The 22,492-nt window shown below is 41.7% G+C and overlaps 1 protein-coding gene across 9 annotated transcripts in view; it reads right to left on the bottom strand.

Annotated features, from left to right (window-relative positions):
- The window catches only part of TTC7A (tetratricopeptide repeat domain 7A), a 210,488-nt gene that overhangs the window by 144,131 nt on the left and 43,865 nt on the right, over positions 1 to 22,492 (bottom strand). For 3 of the 9 annotated variants that reach the window (XM_088162812.1, XM_088162811.1, XM_088162813.1), the window contains 3 exons: positions 19,200 to 19,363; positions 17,462 to 17,630; positions 1,214 to 1,344 (listed from right to left, as the gene is read on the bottom strand). In XM_088162812.1, coding sequence (XP_088018938.1) covers positions 1,214 to 1,344; positions 17,462 to 17,621 — 291 coding nt within the window. In that variant the 5' untranslated portion in view covers positions 17,622 to 17,630; positions 19,200 to 19,363. Of the gene's footprint in view, positions 1 to 1,213; positions 1,345 to 3,813; positions 3,922 to 16,671; positions 16,731 to 17,461; positions 17,631 to 19,199; positions 19,364 to 21,903; positions 22,226 to 22,492 lie in introns of those variants that run through there. The other 6 variants (XM_014877251.2, XM_088162810.1, XM_014877252.2 and 3 more) reach the window with 6 other exon arrangements.

Genomic DNA, 22,492 nt, shown 5'->3' with positions numbered 1-22,492 from the left:
CAAACATGATAGTGCTGAATTAATAGCTTGCCTCAGTAAACTCAGAGGTCTTTTCCAACCTTACTGATTCTATGATTCTAAGTGAATGAATTACAGATCAGACCCTTTCCTTTCTTTGCAGACCCAAGCTGCCATTAAAAAAAATTTACAGTATCCAGCACTGGCAGGAACTCCTCCTTCCACAATGGAAGGAAGGACAGTAATAGTTCAAATTTAAAGACTATTTCATTTTTTTCTGCAGAGAAACAGAGCAAGCCACTTGTTAGTTGGCTTTCTTAATGAATTTTTATACATGCACTAAGCTTAGTTTTTCTGGTTTCAAAGCAAAACCTGAAACAGAAACATACTTTTGCTACCAAGAAGAGCAGCAGTATCTGGTCAGAAGGTCAAAGGCCTTTCAGTTTACAGGACAGATAAACAATGCATTGCCATTAGAACTGCTGATGTCAAGCAGAATGTGTGCATAGGAAGGGCATGGAAGCACGAGGTATGTCCTGTAAACTCAGCTCAGCAAAGTTTGCATGTGCCCAGCAAATCAGTGACACATTATCTGTATGGCTCAGTGGAGGGCTCCCAGTATTCATCCTACCAACTACTAGCTAAGCAGTTAGTTACTGCTAATCACAGAATGGTTTGGTTTGGAAGGGACCTTAAAAAGATCATCTAGCTTCAAACTCCCTATCACAGGCAGGGACACCTTCTGCTATACCAGACAGCTCCGAGCCCCATCCAGCCTGGCCTTCCAGGGATGGAGGATCCAGGTTCCAACGGTCTGGATTCCTCAAGGTTCACTTGGAAAAGGTGAAGCACTGGTAATTAATCTGCTATGGCTGACTCAAAAAGGTTTCTTACAGCTCATTAGAGCTGTGTATCATTTACACAGCAGGTATGTAAAATGTCTTGTCATGCAAAGTTCGTAGTTTCTCTTTAGTAAGGGCTAAACTTGAGACACAGTTTGTGCATATCTGAAGTATTTGGTGCTTTACCACAGGCAAAACTTAATTCCAGACCTTGTTCTCAGAGGAAACAGGTAGAGGCCAGCTAAACTGCTGTTTTGCAAATGATTTTACAGAGACACCTCACTCTTTCCAACTTGTTCTCGTACTCCTTGCCATGATCACTAGACATTTTTCCATTTTTTTATTTTTGCTGTCAAAACCCTGGAAATTCCACCTACGCCACCAGGCAATATCCTAAGCACATTTCTTCTTACCTTTTCAAGCTCCTGCAAGTATACCTGGGCAATAACACATGCTCTCTCAAAACAAGCCATGACTTCCTCCTCCCTTTCGCACAGTCGAGCACGGGAGGCAATTGAGTTGGTTGAGCGCTCCAGTGACAAACCTGCAAAATGGCAACATATTCTTTAACTGAAGCCCACCAACAGCACTATGGCCATATTATTCTTAATTTACCAGCTGAAAGGAAGGCTTTTCCACATGTGGTTTCCCTCTTGATTTGACGACTTTCAGGACACTACTCCCATGAAAATACAATTCCTACACATGCAAGGCATCTTTGTCATGCTGCTCGAACACACAGTACCACTGCACACTCCTACGTGCCTTTCAAACACTTTATGAATGCAGGACACACAACCCCTCTTGTAGGAATCAGCAAACAGAAAAATTAAGGCCTATATTTCCAAAGATGGCTATAGATCTTGGGTGCTTCAATTCAGTGCCAGCCTGGAACTGAATTTGATCATTTCTAGGCATCTGCTACTTCAAGTAAAGCTTGAAATAAGCAGCAGTGTTGAAGGGAAAAAAATAAACAAAAAAAAACCCTAACTGGAAAATGATATGGAAACAAAGTCGGAAAATCTGATGCCTCTCTTGGAAAATCTGAGCACATGCAGATTGCTCATGGACACACAGCAAGCTCTTGCCAAGGCACAAGAGACTCTTAACCACAACATGATTCCCTCTCTAAAGGAAGGAAAAAAACCCTGGATTTTGTACTACTGAACTTCTTTCTTGTATCATTACCCAACACCATCAACAGAGTATGTTAATTGAAGAAGCACACCTACTGGTCCCTACTTAAAAAATTTCTACTATCAGACCCTTGTCTGGCATCACATGATGACATCCTTTATATCCCTAAATCTAATTGGACAGGCTACACCTCCATATATCAGTTTTATTCTGATTGGTACAGATTCTTAGGCCACACTGGATCTCTACAAGACACCACTGCTTCAAAACTTGGATCTTCACCAATCACAACTGCACTGATGCTCAGTAGCCCAACACAAGTTGCAAAAAGTTCAGCACAGCTTTCCAAAGAATTTTATATATAACAACATTCCCTAATAATAATGACAAATATGGAAGATGTAATACAAAATTCTAGTGTTCCTGACACAGATCAACAGAGGTGACAAAAGAAGAAAAGGATTCAGCTATCCAGACAGCTCTCCAATAAAGTAATTTCAACTGCTGCAGCATGTGGCAAGGGATTTGTGAGGATCCACCACAGGCATGAGCCATGCTATCCTGGACTTCCACCATTGGAGAGGCACAGCAGCTCAGTCTGCTCATTCCAGGAGTGCTGGCAACAGACTGCTGTGAGGCAGCAATGGGCAGCCAGGCTTCCCCATGATGTATGATACAGGCTGGGCGCTCATGCTGCAGCAGCCTGAGGTTCCTAGGCAGTCTTAGCTTTGTTTATTTCTGATGTTCAACATTTGTTTTGTCCCCTTGGTTACCCTGCAAGGAGTTTCCCTATCTCATGTCTTACATTTGAGCCAGACATAAGCAGTCAGTTCAGTGGGTTGAGAAAAGGCCTCCCTGGTTCAAGCTCAGGAGGTGGCTCCCCACTCCTTCTGTCCTCTCCGAAGTTAGAAGTACACTGTGTGTTCCCTCAAAGATCTGTACCTTGGAGGAACACACATTCGTACCTTTCACCTCTGAAAATACAGACCAGAGTAGAACAGGAGGACTGAATTTACTTCAAACTGACAGGATGTGTGGGACAGGGATGACAATCATTTTGCTGCTTTTAACTAATGCCCAATCTGTGTTTTCTTCTTCCTTCCGACAAATACCTTGTACAGCATCCAGATATACCAGATTTTGTCTCTAGTTCATCTATGAAGACTCTGTCTTTATATCATGGGTTTTTTTCCTATAATTTCGATGCTTCCATTTTCCAATGCTGTAACTTTGTAATGAGTGAAGGGAAAAAATATTCATTAACTCTCTTTACAGCAAAAGAACAAACTAAAAGTATCCAGCACTACAGTCAGAACAAATAACCTACAAATAATCTTCTTACATCTGTCTCAGTTTTATCTACCTCTGAATTTCTAGTCATCCCCCTTAAGTGAAAACAAATTTTAAAAAGTCTGCATTTCAGTCATTCCCCTTAATGCAAAGTAGGGCTGAGGGTCCTGTAAAAAAATCCAGTACAATGCACTGACATTCATTTACAAGCAGCATTTAATCAAACTGCAAGAGCCATCCTAACACAGTCTGTATGGGGGCGTTTATCGTGGGAGATGTCACACACAGATAGAACAGGCTGATAAAAATCCATTTACATACATGCTACAGCCCACTGCAAGGAGTTACTATCTCTAAGCTCTGACATGGGGGAGGAAAGCAAGCAGCCTCTGCCAGCATCAGTTACTGACAACAAACATGCCCATCCATGCAAGCCAGAAAAACAGAGCTGGGGCTGATCAGACACAGGGGAAGGAACATCTCCAAAAGGATTCTTGCCACAGTAAGTATCCAACAATACAAAGTGTGTTAAAACAGACACTATGCTATACTGCATTGCTTGTAAAGGGCTAGAAGGAAAAATGACCTACATGATGGGACTTTAGTCATGGTTCTCTCTCTAATACCGTATGCACTGACCTGATGTCATTCGAGTACAACATCTTGTACAGAATCCAAACAGGGCTATTCTTCCCTACCACAGAAATGCAAGGAAAAGAAAAATTAGAGCAAGCAGTCTGCAAATCCAGTGTACAAGGGGAAGAACAGAAGAAAAATTACTCTTACAGCCACAATTCAGTTCTCACAGTACAAAGCCCCAACAGTAAGATTTGCTTAGAGTGTAGTTAGGTAAGACTTGACAAGCCCTCCAGCACAAAGAGCACAATTTGCACAAACTCTTGTAGCCTATACTTACCAGCACAGAAAAAAACTTAGCAGCACAACATGCAATTTAAATTCAACTCAGTTTCCACAATGTGTCAGAAAGCCACTAAAGTGCATGTTACTTCCACACTGGGTTTAGCAAGGAAAGTGGAGCTATTGCCAAGACAGAATTAGCTTCCAAGTAAATCATAAGGCTACATGCTTTATTGTTAGCTGGTTAAGGTAAAGGGATTCGGGTATTTTTCACAATCAGCTGTGGTAACAGAATACCACTTTAAAACTTATCTATTCTAAGATCTTCCTCATATGAATCAGGTGCCCAAAATTAAATAGATATGTACCCACTGTAGTAGTTTATCATACAGTGCAGACAGTTTTCTAATAGAGCATGGCCCAGGCTCAAGATTTCGAGACATGTTTCCAGATTATCCTTATTTGAAAGAACAAATTCTACCCACTTCAGAGGAAGTAACTTTCTATGTATAGAAATGCTGCTTTTCTCTCCTGCATAAAGGCAAGGTTTCCATTCACCTCCTATAGTTCTCCCAATGCTTCATCTCTGGCTCTTCACTTCTCTATAATCTTTAGCCCTTCCTCCCTGCCCCCAAATCTAAGCTGTATTTATGTAAGAAAAGCCCAAATCTGTAAGGTTTGTAAGACATACCACTGAACTAATCTCCTTGAGTTGAAATGCACTGCTCTCATATACGGAAATCTGAAAGGGGAAATTTTATGAAGGCTTATTTCCATTTTCATCTCAGTCATTCCTTGCCAAGGGAAGATACTGATATCATATAGCACCAGTGCTCTGAGATGATATTATTACCACAACAGGAACATCCATGTGCACATGGATTCTCAGCAACACAAATGGGATGAAAATTCATGCTGGAAGGAATCCCTGAAGGTCCATGGTCTGACTTTCCACACAAAGAAGGGCCAGCTCAGGGTGTTATACCCAGCCTGGTCTTGAAAGCCTCAGTGCACAGATGGAGAATGCACATGGACTAGGGAGGAGATTAAGGTGGCTTTATTTTTCTATGATTCATAAACTACCTCACCAAATAGCAGTGCTTCTCCTTCCAAGTAGGAACAAAGCACCAATCCTCTCACAGGCTCTTTTAATTTTCCTTTATACACAGACTTCTTATACTTGGATGAATTTAGACAAGCAGGGAATGGTGGGTTCATAAGTGCAAGAATTCAGGGTCATCACTTTCACCAACAGTGCCAGCCTGCTAAAACCCCACGGCTCAGGAGCATCAGAGCTACCTGGCAAGCTGAAGAAGAGATCAATGAAAAACAACAGCATGAAGAGCATGATCCCAAACTCATGCATTGCATCCCAGTGCTACGTGTTGAACACACCTATGGCAACCTGAAGCAAAATACATCTTAGTGTGGAACTTACAGCCCTGCCAACAGCACCAGCCCCAGTCTGCAGAGCAAGGTTCCACTGTCTGTGCTCCTGTGCCACACAGACAGGCCAGCCTGACTAGAAGACAGTGTGATGCTAAGATAATCACATGCAAGTTTTACTCTACATACAGGAAGGTAAGTCATTTGTCTTGAGCACATTCTCATCCTGGAGAATGCCAGGTCATTTCGGGTCACTGTCCCCAAGCAGAGAATGTACTTCAGTTCTAGCATGTGGCCTTGAGTCTAGTTCAGAAATGTGGTTCTAGGAAATTAATTAGCATTGAAACAAGACTATTTTAAGACTTCAAATATATACACGTGCATGTTGACTAATCAACATTCATCAGAATACTAAATACTTTTCAGAGACAAAATTCAAAAGCACAACCATACCACTCTAGAGATGGTATTACAACCAGTCTGCCCTGCCAGCTAAGGTTTGAACTTAAGAGCACAGTCCTCAACTAACCTATTCCATTACAGTGGCTTGGAAAACAAAATAGCCCAAACCTCAACAAGCAGCAATTGGGATTAGTTAGACATAGGCAAGATCCAGCACCATGCATTACTTCTGCCACAATTCACAGCAGTTTAAATAATTCATAACCTGGTCTTGACACTTATCTCTCCCGCAACTAAGCTATGATTTTTTCAGCAGGGTTTATTTGCAATGCAAATAGAAGAGGGGGAAGAAAGACCTGGAAGCCCTTGATTTTGAACACATTGATTCATATTGCAGCCTGTGAAAGGTGGGGATGGAGAGACAAGTTTTGCTGTCCAAGAAAGCTGCATGTACTTCTTTCACTGCTGCTTCCTCTTTTCCAGGATTATTGTAAATTTCTGGCAATCTGTTACAATCTCGAGATATTTTTCATCTAAAAGTCTCAAAGGTAGAAAGAGAGAAAATTCCAGTAACCCCACATAATATTATCCGAACTATGAGCTGGGAATGAAGCTTAAAATTTAAGCAACCTGTGAAGGCTGCTCAGTTGCATCAATGCAGAACTCAAGACCTCCCACTCCCTGCTTTCCTACTAGATGCAAGAAACCAATGCTAACAGTTACTCCAATTATTCTCAAAGCAAGAACTCTACCTGGTTAGACTTGTAATTACAGCTCAAGTTTATTGCTAAAATTAGGACAGCTTTTTGATCAAGTGGATGTGAAGCCAGAAGGCAGCAAGCACTCCCCTGAGATGCAACCTCAGTCCTCTGCTGTCAGTCAATGCAGTGTAGGCTCTGCATCACACTGCATATCTTATGCATAGCAGACATCAGCAACTTCAATCCACAGGCACTAACTACGTGGAGCATATCCAGACCTGCACAACTGCCTGTTCTTTAACTTCTGGAATGTCTTTTAATCTTTGCTTTAACATATAATACAGCGGTCTCCAAAATTCTTTGATCATGTTAAGAAAAAAAAGAAATTGAGCACGCATACCCAACATATGCATACAGTTATCTACAGGCATTGCTTCACAAACTATTTATTATATGTGTTTATTTTTTCAGAGTACCTGCTAGTTAACATGCTAGTGACAGCCACAGTCAGCAGAGAAAAGCCTGCAAATTCAGAACATTCGACTTTTTGTAAAAGAAAAAGGCGTAATTCACCTTTGACAACTATTTTAACCATTTTGCCAGGAAATAAACACGGAGCTGTGGTGTGGACAGATTTTCATGGCCATTTCCCATCTCATTACAAACTAGATTCTATTTAAAAGTCTTGTGTTTATAAAGTTAACCCCAGTGATGCCATCCTACATCACTCTATGCATTTCTGGGCTGCACTGTGCTCCTAAGTAGTTCTTAATTATTGGATTAAGTTCTTAATATTGAACCAGAATGTGGCAAGTTCCTTAAGCTGAGACATGTTAGAAACATTTATACTTCCATGCTACTATACAACAAGCCTCCCACATTGCCCAGTTTCTTCTAATACCTGTTTTTTCAAGTCTTTGGCAATGTCTTCTGTGTCTCTTTTCAAAGGAATGCATTTTAGTTTGCTGCCATATAGTTTTTCATATTACTTCAGCTATTTTTCCACAGCAGGAAGAACAAGTGTTTCCCCAATTGTATCTTTTTTCATATTTTGCTTTTACATAAGAAAAGAGAGGCTCAGGAGAGGCTACTAAAAATTTAAGTACTGAATTGAGTGTCATTAGACTTCATTGATTAGAGCAAATTAGACTGTCACTGCTTTTACCTGATTGAAGAGTTCATGCTAACAGTTTAAGCTCTGACATTCTTACTGTTCTCTTGTGCTCCTATTTCTAATATTACCTGAAATCCACAGGTTTTTGAAGGAATTTAATCTACATGTCTATTTCATAAGAGTTAGTTTAATTAAAACCAGACCATATAATACACAAATCCACTTACATAGGCACAAGTGAGCTGCAACATATGAAAGTGAATGAAGTAGTGAGGATGTCCGTCCACAGTGTGAAACATCCTCTGTTTTGTAAGATACTTTTGTAGGCTCTACATGACACAAGATCCTCTGACATACAGACTAAGTGAGGGCACCCCTTCCAATAAAATACAATACTAAAGATTTATTTCAGTGCAGAGCGCTTCATTTTGCTGGTGGATTTTTTTAAGAAAAAATAAATATAATAGTTTTATTCTGCACTACAGTAGATCATCCTGCTCAACCCCTGGGGCACATGCACCACTTTGGGGACCATAACATATTGATTGTCCTGGTATAAGAGGCCACCTCCATTCCGTGGTATCAAGATATAGATACTGGAGCAATGCTCTGAGGCACAGCAAACATAGGGCTGATCAGCAATCTCTTACAGCCCCATATCTAAAGACTTTGACAACACCATCCACATCCTCATGGCATACTGAAGATACTACTTTTTTTCCTGGTCTAAATACAACAGGAAGAAGCAGAAGAGAAAAAATACTAAGTTGAAGGGGCGCAAGGGAGAGGAAATGGTATTGATGACCAAGTATTGGAATTTATTCAGCTTGAGTTAAGCAGCAAGAAAGTTCTCTTCTAGCTGCAAAGCCACTGAATCAGACAGCCCTAGAATCCTCTGTTCAATTTTTTGGCACCTCACTACAAGAAAGACCTTGAAGTGCTGGAGCATATGCAGAGAAGGGCAGTGGAGCTGGTGAAGGGTCTGGAGCACAAGTGCTACAAGGAGCAGCTGAGGGAGCTGGGGTGTCCAGTCTGCAGAAAAGGAGTCTCTCTACAATTACCTGAAAGGAAGGTATAGCATGGTGGGGATCAGTCTCTTCTACAATATATCAAGTAATAGGACAAAAGAAAATGGCCTCAAGTTGCACCAGGGCACATCTCAATTGGCTATCAGGAAAAATTCATTCACTGAAAGAGCAGTCAGGCATTGGAACATGCTGCTCAGAAGTCACCATCTCTGGAGGCTTTTCAAAAATGTGCAGATGTAGTGCTTAGGGACATGGTGTACTGCTGGATTTGGCAGTGCTGGGTTAATGACTGCACTTCATGATCTTACAGGTCTTTCCCACTGGGGAGCAGAAGGGAGAGAAAGGAAGGGTAATTCATATTTTACTATGCTGATTTGGATCAAGCACTCAAGACAATCCTACTTAAAGTTACTAGAGTGGGAAGAGCCTGCAAGGACTAATAGGCCTGTTGCCCTGTCACTTAAAAGACAGCTTCACATATCTCTGACTTACTCCACAGCAAACCACCACATAGAAATCTTCCCATAGCCACTGGACACATACCATGGTACATAACACAGTCCCAGCATGACACCATCATTACAGCCATCTAAAATCTACCTCTAGCTTAGGCCATCTGCAAGTATGTTTTATTCATTCTCTTCTACTGAAAGGAAGTTTAGCATATTGTTTCATTTAACCTTACAAACATTGTTCAATTTCCTGAGAAAAGCATGGGCAAATACTCTTCCATCTCCTGATGCTGCTAACGCCACAGCTTTAGAGAATTAAGTCATAGTGCAGAAGATAGAGAAGACTTTATGCATGTGTGCCATCACCACCTACAACTGTATGTGGGGAAGGGAGCAGAACAACTAAACTGTAACATCACAGAAACCAAGTCACATTAACAAAAGGAACCAGAAGTTGAATTTGTGCATTGTTGACTGTGCATAGCTGACTGCTAGAAGTGCAAGCTACTTCTAAAAAGATAAACCATCTGATGAAACAGCAGAGAAAAGCTCATGGAACACAACAGAAAAGCCTAAGTACATCAAGAACACTAAGGCTGGGCTTGGCAACTCTTTCACATCCAAGCAGGAAAGCAGTGGCACAAAGGCACACAGTTCACCAATATGCAACAGGTTCAAAGTCATTGTCACAATGTAAGGGCAACTCCAGGATCTTAAAAATGCTCTTCTGAAACCCCAAATAAAACACACTAATACAAGGTCCTTTTATCAAGACATCAACATCTACAAAGTGGGGCTTTTGCCTATCAGACAGCTACTCTGATGCCAGCATGAATTAACAGCATGCTTCTTGTCTTGCTGTCACAATTGTGAAAACTAACACTTTGAAGCACATACCAGGTATAGAACAAAGTCTCTCCCTCTCTGATGTGGATTAACATTTAAAAGAATGCATCTTTTGCAAAGGAAAAGTGAAAACAAGTTCTGCCAACAAAATGTCTTATTTTAATGTCCTATTGTATCATACATCCTTTTGGCTGGAACTCCTTTTTTCTAAGGGCCAGGCAAGGAAACTAATTTTACTAATTGGGCTCTGTTTAAAGGAACCCATCTCCCACAGATCTTTTCTCAACCTTTTGTAGTCATCAGAGGATTCCAACACAGGAATTCATGCCCTGCCCTGCGAGACTCTTAAAAAAAAACAAAAAAACAAACCAAAGAAAACAACATATAAAAAAACCCCAAAACACACAACCAAAAAAACCCCACCCCAAAACAAAAAACCCAACACAAATTCTTCTCTTCTACTGTGTCCACTAAGTTCTACTTAGTCACATCAGCAGGTGAAATTACTGACAAAAGGAACCTCACCAAGGAGCTGCTAATAAACAGCAGTTAAGTAACAGAGAGTACTGCAAGCAAATGTACCATCTCAAAAGCAGCATACAGGTTAACACTTGCATGCTGGCAAGTGTTCATCATGCTCATGAAGCCCATTATCACTGAAAAGCTATATCTGTGTATGAAAAAAAAGTGAAATCAAAGTTTGAGGTAGCTTTCCCCTTAACTGTCTGTCACCCAAACCTATGCTTTTCTCATCTCGACTTTGTGCCCAGTATAATGCTGGCTCTTTCTTCACTATCAACAAGTTTTCCTAAAGACAATGAAAAACATCGGTGTTGTCTTTAGGAAGGTTCTAGGCACCCTTCTCAGCACTTCAATGGACTAAAGTGCCTCAGTCAGCATCATCACTTCCAAGGTAGGCAGGTTCCAGATAGCAGTGAACTGGGACCCCTGGGAAGTCAGAACATATTAAGGTAACAACCCTTCTGGTTTAAACAGGCTTATTAAAGTAGAGAAGATTAAGACTTTCAAGTAAAAGCCTATGGTACACATGCCATGTCAACAGTGCCTAAGTGACATAATACTTGACACTGAAATTAATGGAGAGAGAAGGGAGGGAATTCAGGCTCAGAATTTTTTCCCCTGCAGCTTACAACCTGCTGCCCATTTCTGCTAAATGGGTACATCATAGCACACTGCTCTCAGGTCACAGCAATGCAGGCAGGATAAAAACTCAGCTTCTAGGGAGGGTGGGGTCAGTTATGCTGGAAGGAGGCGAGGAAGATCTGAGTTCCGTCGTTTTTTACCATTAGCAGATTTGAGTACTTTCCTGTAGTCATGTGGCTCCTAAACAACAATAGAGAAATAGATCATCTTTATGTTGACATGGGCAATTGCAACATGCTTTTACTTTTCTCCATTGGTGCCTAGAGAGAATATAAAGCAAACTACTTACTTGGAAAAAAATTCATCAACCTTCCATTAATCCATTTTCTACACTTGTCTCAGTGGACAAGACAAGGTATGTTCTTATATAGTAAGATACACACACACATCATCTCTTTTTAGATATTGCAGCAAATTTTTCTTAAGGAACTTCAAAAGCTCTTTAAAATTATCCTGTAGTAAAAATCTCAAGCCCAAGAGTATGTATAACCACTGGGAGGGGTTTTTTGGCATACAAGAAGTGGAACAGTATTCCAAACACTGTCTGCAAAAAGAAGACATCCTGAAAAGTGCTGTACCCTCAGAAATGAGGGATAGACTCAGAAAGTGCAAGTACAGTTCATTAAGAGGTTATTAAAACATGACCTGAATTAAAAATGCTTCTGACAAAAAGAAGTCAGAAGTGTAAACTCACTTTCAAAATAAGCTTATGAAATAAATTATCACCCTGCAAAACTATATGTTTCTAAAGTCAATTGAGCTGCACTTGAAATTTTCCAACTACTGGTACTCAGAAATCATTCCATGCAGTTTGTATTCCAGAACACTCAACAGTTTTGATACTGTGATCTCACTTACCAAAAACTACGTGGACAAAAATGTCATTCCAGAGACCCTAACAGGAAATTCTAATTAAAGTAAGGCTGCTTAAGTTAAGATGATAACACACAATAACCTATTAATGTTATTTGAGTGGAATACATCCTTGCACCTTGGCAATGGTAGCATTTAGTAAAGAAATGAACTAGAAAAGTTAGTACCTTAGCATCTGAAATATGAGTTTGATGAAGCACTGGAATAGTGCTTAAAATGTAGATGCTCTCTTGCAAAGACGACAAAAATAAAAAAGAACAAAAATAAACCAAAAACAAACCGACAAACCTTACCTTTCTCCCTTTCAATTCTATTATTTAGTTCAATGAACCAACAGTGAACTAAATAAAACCAAAAAGGAAAGTTTATTTTTCCCATTTTAATATATGAATTTTAAAAAATGTACACAAGACAATAAATTTATCAGCTTATCAGAAACATGGGTTAAATAAATCCATTTATTAAACTGAAAACGCTTAATAAAATTCTTTAGGGAGGAGGGAAAAGTAGATTTATGAGAATACAGCTTTGCAATAAAGCTATCTTTAACTCTACATTTTATTCTAATTTTCAAACAAAAGCAACTGAATACAAATCTCACCTAGGAAATTATTCATCATGCAGAAAACCATATTAGAAAAATGGATCACACACAAGCAAATGTCAAAATTAAAGACTCCAGTATATTAAAGACACAGTATATGAACAACTGTGTGATACATCCTCTGATTAGTTAGAATGAACAACTTTAATACCAAGCTTTTATTTACTGTATGCAAACCTACTGTTTTTATCAGTAGTGCAAGCCAGCAAAATCAGAAACTAATTGAGTAGAACAATCACTAAGAAGTTTAAAACAGTTTATTCAAATTTTGAGGCTTCACTTGGGTCAATTGAAAACCATGATTATAACCAAGCAAATGGTTTTCAAATCAGCTGAGTAAAAGGTCAGGTTTTCTGTTTATCTCTGCCATTCTCCTTTCAGAGCACCACCAAAATCTCCAAACAACCACTTTCAGTATCAGAAACCCAAGACAATCATTTCACATGGGCAGAAAGCACAATAATATAATTCCAAGCAGACAGACCCAATTACCACTGAATTTTTAAAAGATACAACCACAAGAGAAACAGGAACAGTCGTAAGTTCAGCAATTTGTTCTAAGACTGAACAAATACAAAATAATCCAAAACAAGATGTGCTGAACCCAGGTAACTGGCAGCAGGTTCCAGGTTGTTCATCATTTTTGAACTCGGGAAAAATCCTCACATGGTAAGTTTCAAGGTTTTGCTTTCAGAAATATCACTCACACCTCTTATTAGAGCTCTAAAGATCAGTGGCTCAATCCAGTAATGTTTGTCTCAAGATTTTATCTTTGGGTTTTCAAAAGTAACACCACAGATCTTAAACATCTTTAAAATAGGTCCAAGAACAAAACATAGATAGCTCTAAACCACTACACTAACACAGTCTCATTTCCTCAAAGATATGACTTGTGGTTGGATTTGTTACAATAAAATGTAGACTACGATCAAGGCTTCTTACAGACACATTATCACCTTGTTCTCTTCCACATCTTTCCCGAAGATCTAAAAAGACCAAGCTCACATTGCAGCCCTTTGATAAAATGGATGTCTTTTCTAAAGTTAAAAAAACCCAAAAACTGAAGAACAAAACCACTTAGAAACAAATTAGAAGGAGAAATCTCAACTTAGTCCACAGCCTTCTCTCACAGTCACCAGAGAAGAGACTGTATTGAACACCACCATTCTCATCAGCTGTGTCAGACACCATTTGAAGAGGTGATGAATCACCCCAGAACAGCCAACTTCTGACTCTACAGAGAGTTCAGACTGAAGCACCACAAATTAAACCCACTCTGAGTTGCTAAATGGCCAATAACAACAGAAAAATGACTAAATTACAAAAATTACAGGATGGACAAGAAGGAAGGGAGAAAAATAGACAGCGGGACTTTTAAAGCTTTAACTCCCTAGAAATCCATTTAAAAACTAAATACCATGTGCAATCCTATGGAATTACTGCACAATACAGATAGATAGCTATCTCCAAGCTACCCCATTCCAGGTAGAGGGAGTCCAGTGCCTGGCCTTACAGACACAGGAAGCCCCTCAAAACAGGACTGACTCACCTTGCAGCAGCTCTGACACATCCATGACCACAAGCTAAAGTCCCTCTCAGTCATTACAAAGACAGGACCCACACTACACATGAGCCCTGCTTGACTTTCCATCACCCAGGCTGGCAACAGCCTGCCTCAGTTAAAGCAGCTCTCGTCCTGCTCTCAGCAGCACAGCAAACATTTCCACATCAGAAAAGCCTCTTTCTTGGAGCTTAGATATGCTGAAGCCCTGGCTAGAGCTATTCAGTGCTGTGTAAGGGTTAGGTAGTGGTCTAACCTACTACCAGGAAGATTTACTCCTGCCAAAGAGAGAGATCTGTAGAGTTTCTGCAGCAGGCACAGACAGCTACACATTTTGTTCTGAAGTCTTTTTGCTTGCTGTTTCAAATGGACACCGCCAGGTAACAAAGTCACAGTGTGTCTGAACTGAATTAGAAGCAAAGTTGGCTTACTCAATACTGTTTTATGCAACACAGATTATCAGCAACAATGTGAACTGAGCAGAGGTAAAATTTTAAAGAGGGACCGACTTCATGGAGGATGGGGAGGAAGGAGACAAGTACAAATCAACCACCTATTAACTAAACATAGAAATTAAAATTAGTCATGAAATGACTCATGAAAAATCAAACTATTGTCACTGAGCTTCACTCACAGTGCCCATAAAACTTGTCTCCTCACAATGCAGGGATTTAGAAACAGAACAGGAAGCAGCAGTCAGATGACATTGGAGAATCTCGCTCTCTCTGACATTTCTCCTGTGACTTGTCAATTGCACAAGTCCACACACTGATAAAGAACTTCAATGTTTACTTCTTGATATTCACTTTGTGTGGAAATTTACTGAGAAGACAAGCAAAAAATTTTTTCCCTGCTCAACTTCTTCAATCCAAACACAAGGGTGAAAACCATACTGCCTCTTACTATGATATGAACCTACTACATGCTGTGGACCTCCAGAGAAAGACTCGAGATTTAGTTCAACATCCAGCCTTCAGTGCTGCAGAGGTTAAATGGTGCTCTAAGGAAGGAAACTTGCTTTTACTGGATTTCTACAACTGGTTTTATCTGTGCAACTCCTCCCACTGTATCCTACATCTTTCTTGTTACATTTTTGTTCATTTCCAAAATTAAAAGGATAGGTGTCAACGTTAAAAAAATTAGCCTTTTATTTGACTGTGGTTTCTTCCATGACCTTTCCAGTCTAATCTTTAGTGTTTGAGAACCTATGCTGCCATTCTGCATACAGGCATAATTCAGCAGCATTACCTACACAGAACTGACTTAGATCCAAGTTCACACTGTGAGGTGATAGGAAGTTCTGCTGCTTTAACTAATGCTGAACAGGGATATTCTACTAAACCACTGGCTTTCTCCCATTTCTGAAGATGTGAACAAGAAATTAAGTAGGGAACCTAACTTCTGCCTTGAAATAGACAGGATTGTGGCTTTTCCGGATATTTGCCTTCAGATTGCATAAACAACCAATAGTTTGACCAAAGGTAGTAATATAGTATGGATCAACCTAATTTCTGAAGAGATACCAAATTAAAAAGGGGAATAAGAAAAATCTACAGTATAAAGTATCAATGAATTTTAAAAAAATTCAACTCCATATTGTTACTTGCCCTGCAGAAGCAGCCTGGACACATATGTTTTAAAATGAAAATTTAAATCTATACTGCTATTGGCATAGCTACCTGCACAAAGTGCTAACAGATGAGTGGGAGGCTGAAGGAACAGCGATCCTAGCAGTGAGTGCCCTCTCCAAACTCAGCTGGACTTTTTTCTGCCAGCAACTTTGACAGAATACTGAGTGACTTACTACACTCTTGATATCTTAGCCAATATGAAAATAATCATCATGGAGGATAAAAACTGTGGAACTGTAGCACCACAGAGGTTTCTCTGCAACAGCACAGACTCCACATGGTTTACAGGGGCAACACAGTATTTACATTCCATGCTAAACCACACAGGGAAAGAAACTAAAAAAGTTGCCTGATGCTCTGAGGCAAACACCTCCAACATCTTCATGTGTAAGTTAGGCAGTCAACACAGTACAAGGGGTCTTAAAACAATAAGGTTGTTGCATCAGTTTCCACACACACATTATCATTACACTCACACTTCACCAAGGGTTATATGTGGTTCCCAATAAGGACAGTGCATCTCCTTCAGACCCTGGAGTGCACCAGGGGTTGCTCTCAAATACACTGCTGAGAATGCACTGGCAACTACTCGCTCCTCTACGCCATGCAAGTGTCAGTGGGAGGTACAAGTAAATTAGTCCTGCTTCACAAAAGCTCATTAATGAAGCAGATTGGATCAGTATCACAGGAAACAAAAATCAAAGCAAGCAAAGCAGCACAAACAGGGTTTCAAAAAAAGCAGAACGGCTCAAATTATTATCAGTAATACTAGCAGCCGAGTCAAACAGTATTTTGGGTTGATTTGGTTTCACTCTTTTACATACCAGTTGAAGGTATCTGATCATCAGAGTTCTCATTCACCTAATTAGCTGGTGGACATGCTGAAAAGAGTAGAAAGCAGTAGATAGGTAGCAGTACTTGAGCAACATTTATAAAGGAACCGAAAGCAAATGAAGGAGAAGATTACTGATCTTTTTCTCCTCCCAAGTCAAAAACTGACAAGGGTCTTCCTTTCCCCCACTCAAAAAGGAAATGCAATTTCACTACCCACAGAGGCAGTTTTAGTTAGAATCTCTCAAACAGTGCAATGTCTATACAGTTACAAGGGGGAGGAGAGATTCCTGTTTGTACATAAGGTCTGATACTGTGTGACATGCATTGCAAAAATATACTACCTGCTTTGAAAGCACATATTCTGTTAGTCCAAAGTTTAAAACTTGGAGACATCATCATTGTTTAATTCTCAGAAACCACTAAAATGTACAAGTAGATGAACTCTTTCTTAGATAAAGCATAGGCCCCAATTCAGCCAAGGGTTTGATTTAGATTTTCCCAAAATGGACACACAAGCTCAAGCATGTCGCTGACTTACAGCCAAGTGTTACCACAAGATTTCCAATTTCTTTACAAAGCTTTTCTTTACAAGCCAGCCAAGTTTAAAAACTGTGGACTAAGACTCCACAATGCCTTCAAGTTTGAAACTACACAGACCATATCATGTCGGATTTTCTACAGCATACATCTTTGCCCTAATCCTGCTCCAACCAAATCACTTGGAGAAATAGTTTCAACCTAAAACCAGCATATTTCAAATATACATACAAGGTCCTTTACCTTTAATAACAAAGGCTTCAGTTAACAAACGCAGCACGTACAGAGGTTCATCTTTGGTTGAAAGGTCATCAATTCCTCCTTTTGCATACATGCTGATGGCATCTCTGTAGCATCCCTCCGCATAATAAAGCTTTCCCAGGATCAGCATAGCTTCTGTCATATACTTTGGCTGAAATGGAGCAGGAAGAGAAAAAGTGTTTACAGGGTGAAATACCAGACAGGAAGAATGAATTACTCCACAGCAAATTAAGCACGTTCAGAATGCTTTCCTCTCACGACTGCAAGGGCTAAGCTCATGAGAGCAGTAGGCAACGAAGGTCAGGCAACTACTTTGGAGCTCAGTTTTGAAATGAAGTTTGTTAGCCAACTCTTTAGTCTCAGCTGACCTGCTCTATCGATTCACCAGCCACAAAGAGCGCATAAAAGGCTGGCACTGTCAAAATTACCCCCACACACACACCAAGAAAACCCCCTGCTTTTAAACTAGACAGTAAACACCACTTTTCAGGTAAGTACTTCCCTCTCCTCTGTATATTTAATTAAAGAGTGAGAAAACTCCCAATTTTTCTTTAGTTGTGTGGTGGAATTTTCACACAACAGTGAAAAAACAGAAGGCACACCTGCTATATTTCTAAGATTTGTTTCGTTTAAAGATTGAAAACATATGTAACAGAACCTCAGTAAAACAAATCTTTTCAGACCCTTTGGAAAGCATGAAAAGGTTCCCAAGCCTTCATACCCATTTTTTTAATACATGCAATCAATACAGGGTCAATACTGTATCAATAGCTAAGTCACCACAAGCAAAGAAAAAGTAACAAAAGACAAACTAAACACCAGGAACTGGAAGAATTCAGTAGTTCTCACTGTTAATGGGGCTAAACTATAAAGAAAGAGGGTTGGACTGACTCCTTTCATGATTCTCTCCATTTTAAGCTCTAAATAGGCTGACTTTGCTCATTGGAAATTAACATGGTGAAAGCATAATATATATTTCCAATCTAACTAAACTAGCCTGTCAATTTCAGGACAAGAAGTAATACAAGCCTGGAGCAGACTGTTGTAATTCATTTACATCTAAACACAGTTATGCAACTCTGTGTCAAAGGACACCAATGCAGCAGCAGCAGCCATCAAAGCAGAGTATTAAAACTCTCCTGAAGCTCCGCAACTGAGTCAACATGTAGCTACCAGCTACACACCCAGACCACAAAACAAAATAAAACATTACTTCTCTAATAGACACCGAAGGCAGTGCAAGGCTGTAGTCCTCCCAACACAACCGTAAGCTCCTGACAGCAGCCTGTGGCACATCTTTCTCCAATCAGGGCTAACTTGTTGTGCACAATTCCCTCAGATCTGGAGCAGCAGAGGTCATTCCTCTGTGCTGGCCTAACAGCACCCTTATGTGGCCACACCCCACCAACCCAGAGAAATTCTAAGTATTTATCCTGCTTCTTTCCAATTAAAAACAAACAAACTAACAAACAAACAAACAAAAAAAAAAAAAAAAAAAAACACAGGATATGTCCTCATAGCATATAATTTCTCTGCATATGAAAAAGCAAGTCTCACAACATAAAATCCTGCCTAGGGGAATTATCAGTCTCTTAGTATCACCTACAATACAGCACTGTACATCTATGGACATAGGCAACACCCATACCCTGTATCAGGCTAATAATCATATGAAACAATTATCCAGTCGGCAGGAATTATGACAATAGAGCCCACTTACTCTTAGTTTCCCTCTGCTTAAGATATTGGTCAGATACTGCTTAGCTTCACTCAGTTTGGGCTCACTCTTCTCTGACAGTGGAATGGAGTCCTTCAGTTTGGCAAAATTTTCCTTCAAACATTCCTCCAGCAGAGCCTCTGCAAGCAGCAAACTCCCATAGTCCTCTGTAAGCACACACCAACAAGAAACATTACTTACTGCCATACTGATAATAAACAGAATTACAAAAACAAAACAACACTTTTGAGACAGACAACAAACTCAAATGAGGGGATAAGGAAGAACTCATAGACAAAAAAAAAGTTACATTAACCTCTATCTAATGCAAATAGTATGTTTTGTATGGAAAAATGAAACAGCACTTTGTTGTAACTTGAAGATTTTCCCTCCTTAATCCTTTAATTTTGGCAGCACTATTCCTTTCTACATTGTCATTAATATAACAGTTAAGAATTTGCATCAGAAAATTTCCTTTTGAAAGTATAAGACCAAACTTTGCAAACATTTCAGTGGATGCTTTTTATTTACAAAGGTACCAGCATAAAACGAATGCTTTAGACTACAGAGAAGTGAGAGCAATAACTGCATCAAAAACTTTTACAATTTTCCTGAAAGTACACAGAAAAAAAATTTAAAAGACAAATTATATACGTTCTACACATCCATTACTAAAGGCACACAAAGACTGATCCTCTGCCATAATTAACGTGCCACATAAAACTCTTTCTGCATTAAAATCCTTCCTTGTTCACAGTTCCACAGAACAGACACTCAAACACAGGTAGCAGCAATGGACACAGCATGAAGTATCATCCAATGTGGCAATCATGATGGAAAAAGTTTCATCTGCCAGAGTACTGGGAGTTCTTACATGACAGGCCCATTTCTGTGGTTCTTTCACTCATAATAACAGCACCTCCATCAGCAGACTAGCAGGTCAAGCCAGGCAAGGAAATCTTTGAATACCTAAGAGCCTAGCCCTACATTTCATATATATTCCATGGTTCAAAGTCTGAAATTTGAGAATGAGTGAAACACAGTAGTGTACCTATTTCTGTATTTTCACTCCAGGAGACATCTTATGCCTTCCTACCTATACACCACCACATACGGCATATAATAATCATCTGTGTTTTAGACATTTTTGTTGTTGTGGCCTAAGTGTTCAGCTACACATCAAATTGTAACCATAGCTCTTACTGCCCATTTGCAGGTCTGCAACTAAACAAGGTACAGGTACATAAAACGGGAAGTGTAAGTGTTCAAGTATATTTCCCCCCAAACTTGCTTGCAATCATTTCTGCACAATAAAGTGCTTTCAGGTAGTCATTAATCTCGTAATCAAACTTCAGGAATTAGTTAAGACCATAGACAATTAAGAAATAAATATGCACAGCCTCACAAAGCAAATACTACTGTGAAAAAAATCCCATCTAAACACACAATCATTTCTAGAAGCACAAAACCTGCTGAATGAAGTTCTGTAGCAATAACAAAGCGTTACTCTTTCGTAACTAGCAAGTTAGGATGACATAGCAGCAAATTAACAAGTCATGTTTTTACAGCAATCATACTGTTGTTATACCTCCTAATTACAAGGGAAGAAACTACTGTGAACTCTTCAACTGCTAATGCCCCCGAAGTGCATGGTGATCTCTGCACCTGGGAAAACGCAGCTGAAACCTGACTAAAGTCCAAAGGGTGGCTGTATGGTTCTCAGCACAGGGTTTAATCTGCATCATATAAACACTTGGAAAGCCTCGAAAATAAACATGTATTAAAGCACCAACATCTCCCCCATCATGGTTCCCATTGTGAAGTTTAAAGCACCCCAAAAAGCTTCAAAGCTAGGGCCGCATTCTGGACACATTCCCCTGAAGAAGTGTTATTCCTAGGAGCAGCTCTTCTGACTTCAGTGGCAGAACCCTTTTTACCACTACCGCAGGTAGGATCTGGTCCTGTTCACAACTTACTTGCTGACCTCAGACTGAGTTATGCTGTCTCACTCGTTACAAAAGATTTCATAAAAAAAAAAAAGGCAGCAAATCAGTGGGCTGTAACAGGAAAAAAAAAATTCACATACTTGCTATTTATGAAATCTGTTTTACATGTGAAAGTCTTTAAGGAAAGCAGTGCCCCTCGGAAATGCACAGAGGTAACACAAGGGCACCCACCCAAGAGCAGCTCTGGGGCAAGAGGGAAGCAGCCTGACACGTATCGAGCAGCTGAAGAGACCTTTCCAACGGGGCCGGCCGCAGCCCAAACGGGCTGGCTGCACCCAGGGTGGGCTCGGAGCCGGCAGCCGCCACCTGCGCTGGCCGCGGCGGGGGCGGCATCCCGAGCGCTCGGCAGCCCCTCGCTGCCCGGCGGGCTCGGCAGCGCACGCACCAAGAGGAAGCGCGGCGCGATCTTCCCAAGCACCGCTTCCTGAGCTCCCGCCGCCTCTCGCAGGCATCCCTCCTCCCCTCCCGCTGCGGGGCCGGGGCGCAGGCACGGGACGGCAGATGACGCCCCGCAAGCCGGCGCTGCCCAGCCCGCGTCCAGGAGCCGGGGCGGCCGCAGCTCCCGCCCACGCCAGCCCACCGGCGCGGGGCTGCCGAGACCGGGCGGCGGCAGGGAATGAGCAGCCGGCCCCGCCGCCGCCCCACGCCCAGGCGGGTCGGTACCGGCGGCCGCCCCGCCCGCCCCCCCGCCCGCCGCTTACCCGCGTCCTGCGCGCCCCTCGCCGCCTTCGCCTTGCGCGGGGCCCGCGGCGGCAGCAGATGCTGTGCGAGGTGACGGAGCCGTTCCCAGTGCCCCTCCGCCCGGCACCGCTCGATCTCCGCCTCCAGCTTCACGTGCGAGTGCGAGCCCTTGGCCGCCATCTTAGCGCCGGGACAGACCCGCCCCGCCCCGGCCCGCGGGGAGTCCCCGGCGGCAGGGCTCGGGAGGTGCCGCTGGGCCCGTGGATCCGCCAGGTGCGGGGAGACGGGGGCGACCAGGAGGCCCTGCCCGAGGGCTTCGGCCAGGGACGGCGCATCCGTCATGGCCGCCACTCCCTGACGCCTCTCGCCTGACGGCCGGGCACGGAGCCGCGTCCCGCACAGGCGGCCGCTGTCCCGGCACCGCGGGTGTGGCCCCTCGCTCCCTGCCTGGGCGAGACGGGCCGGCAGTGCTGTTCCCCCGGCGCCGCCCTCGGAAGTCACCCGAACCCCAGGGCTCTATGGCGGTTGATCCCCGCGAGACAGCCGGGCGGTTCGGTGCGTGAGGAACGGGCCAAAAGCCCCCCCCAGCTCCCCGGGGCCCAGGTTTGC

This window comes from Sturnus vulgaris, chromosome 3 (genome assembly GCF_052056855.1).
Source record: "Sturnus vulgaris isolate bStuVul1 chromosome 3, bStuVul1.hap1, whole genome shotgun sequence".
Lineage (NCBI taxonomy): Eukaryota > Metazoa > Chordata > Aves > Passeriformes > Sturnidae > Sturnus > Sturnus vulgaris.
The sequence above is the reverse complement of the archived record's forward strand: the minus strand, read 5'-3'. Positions and strand labels throughout refer to the sequence as shown.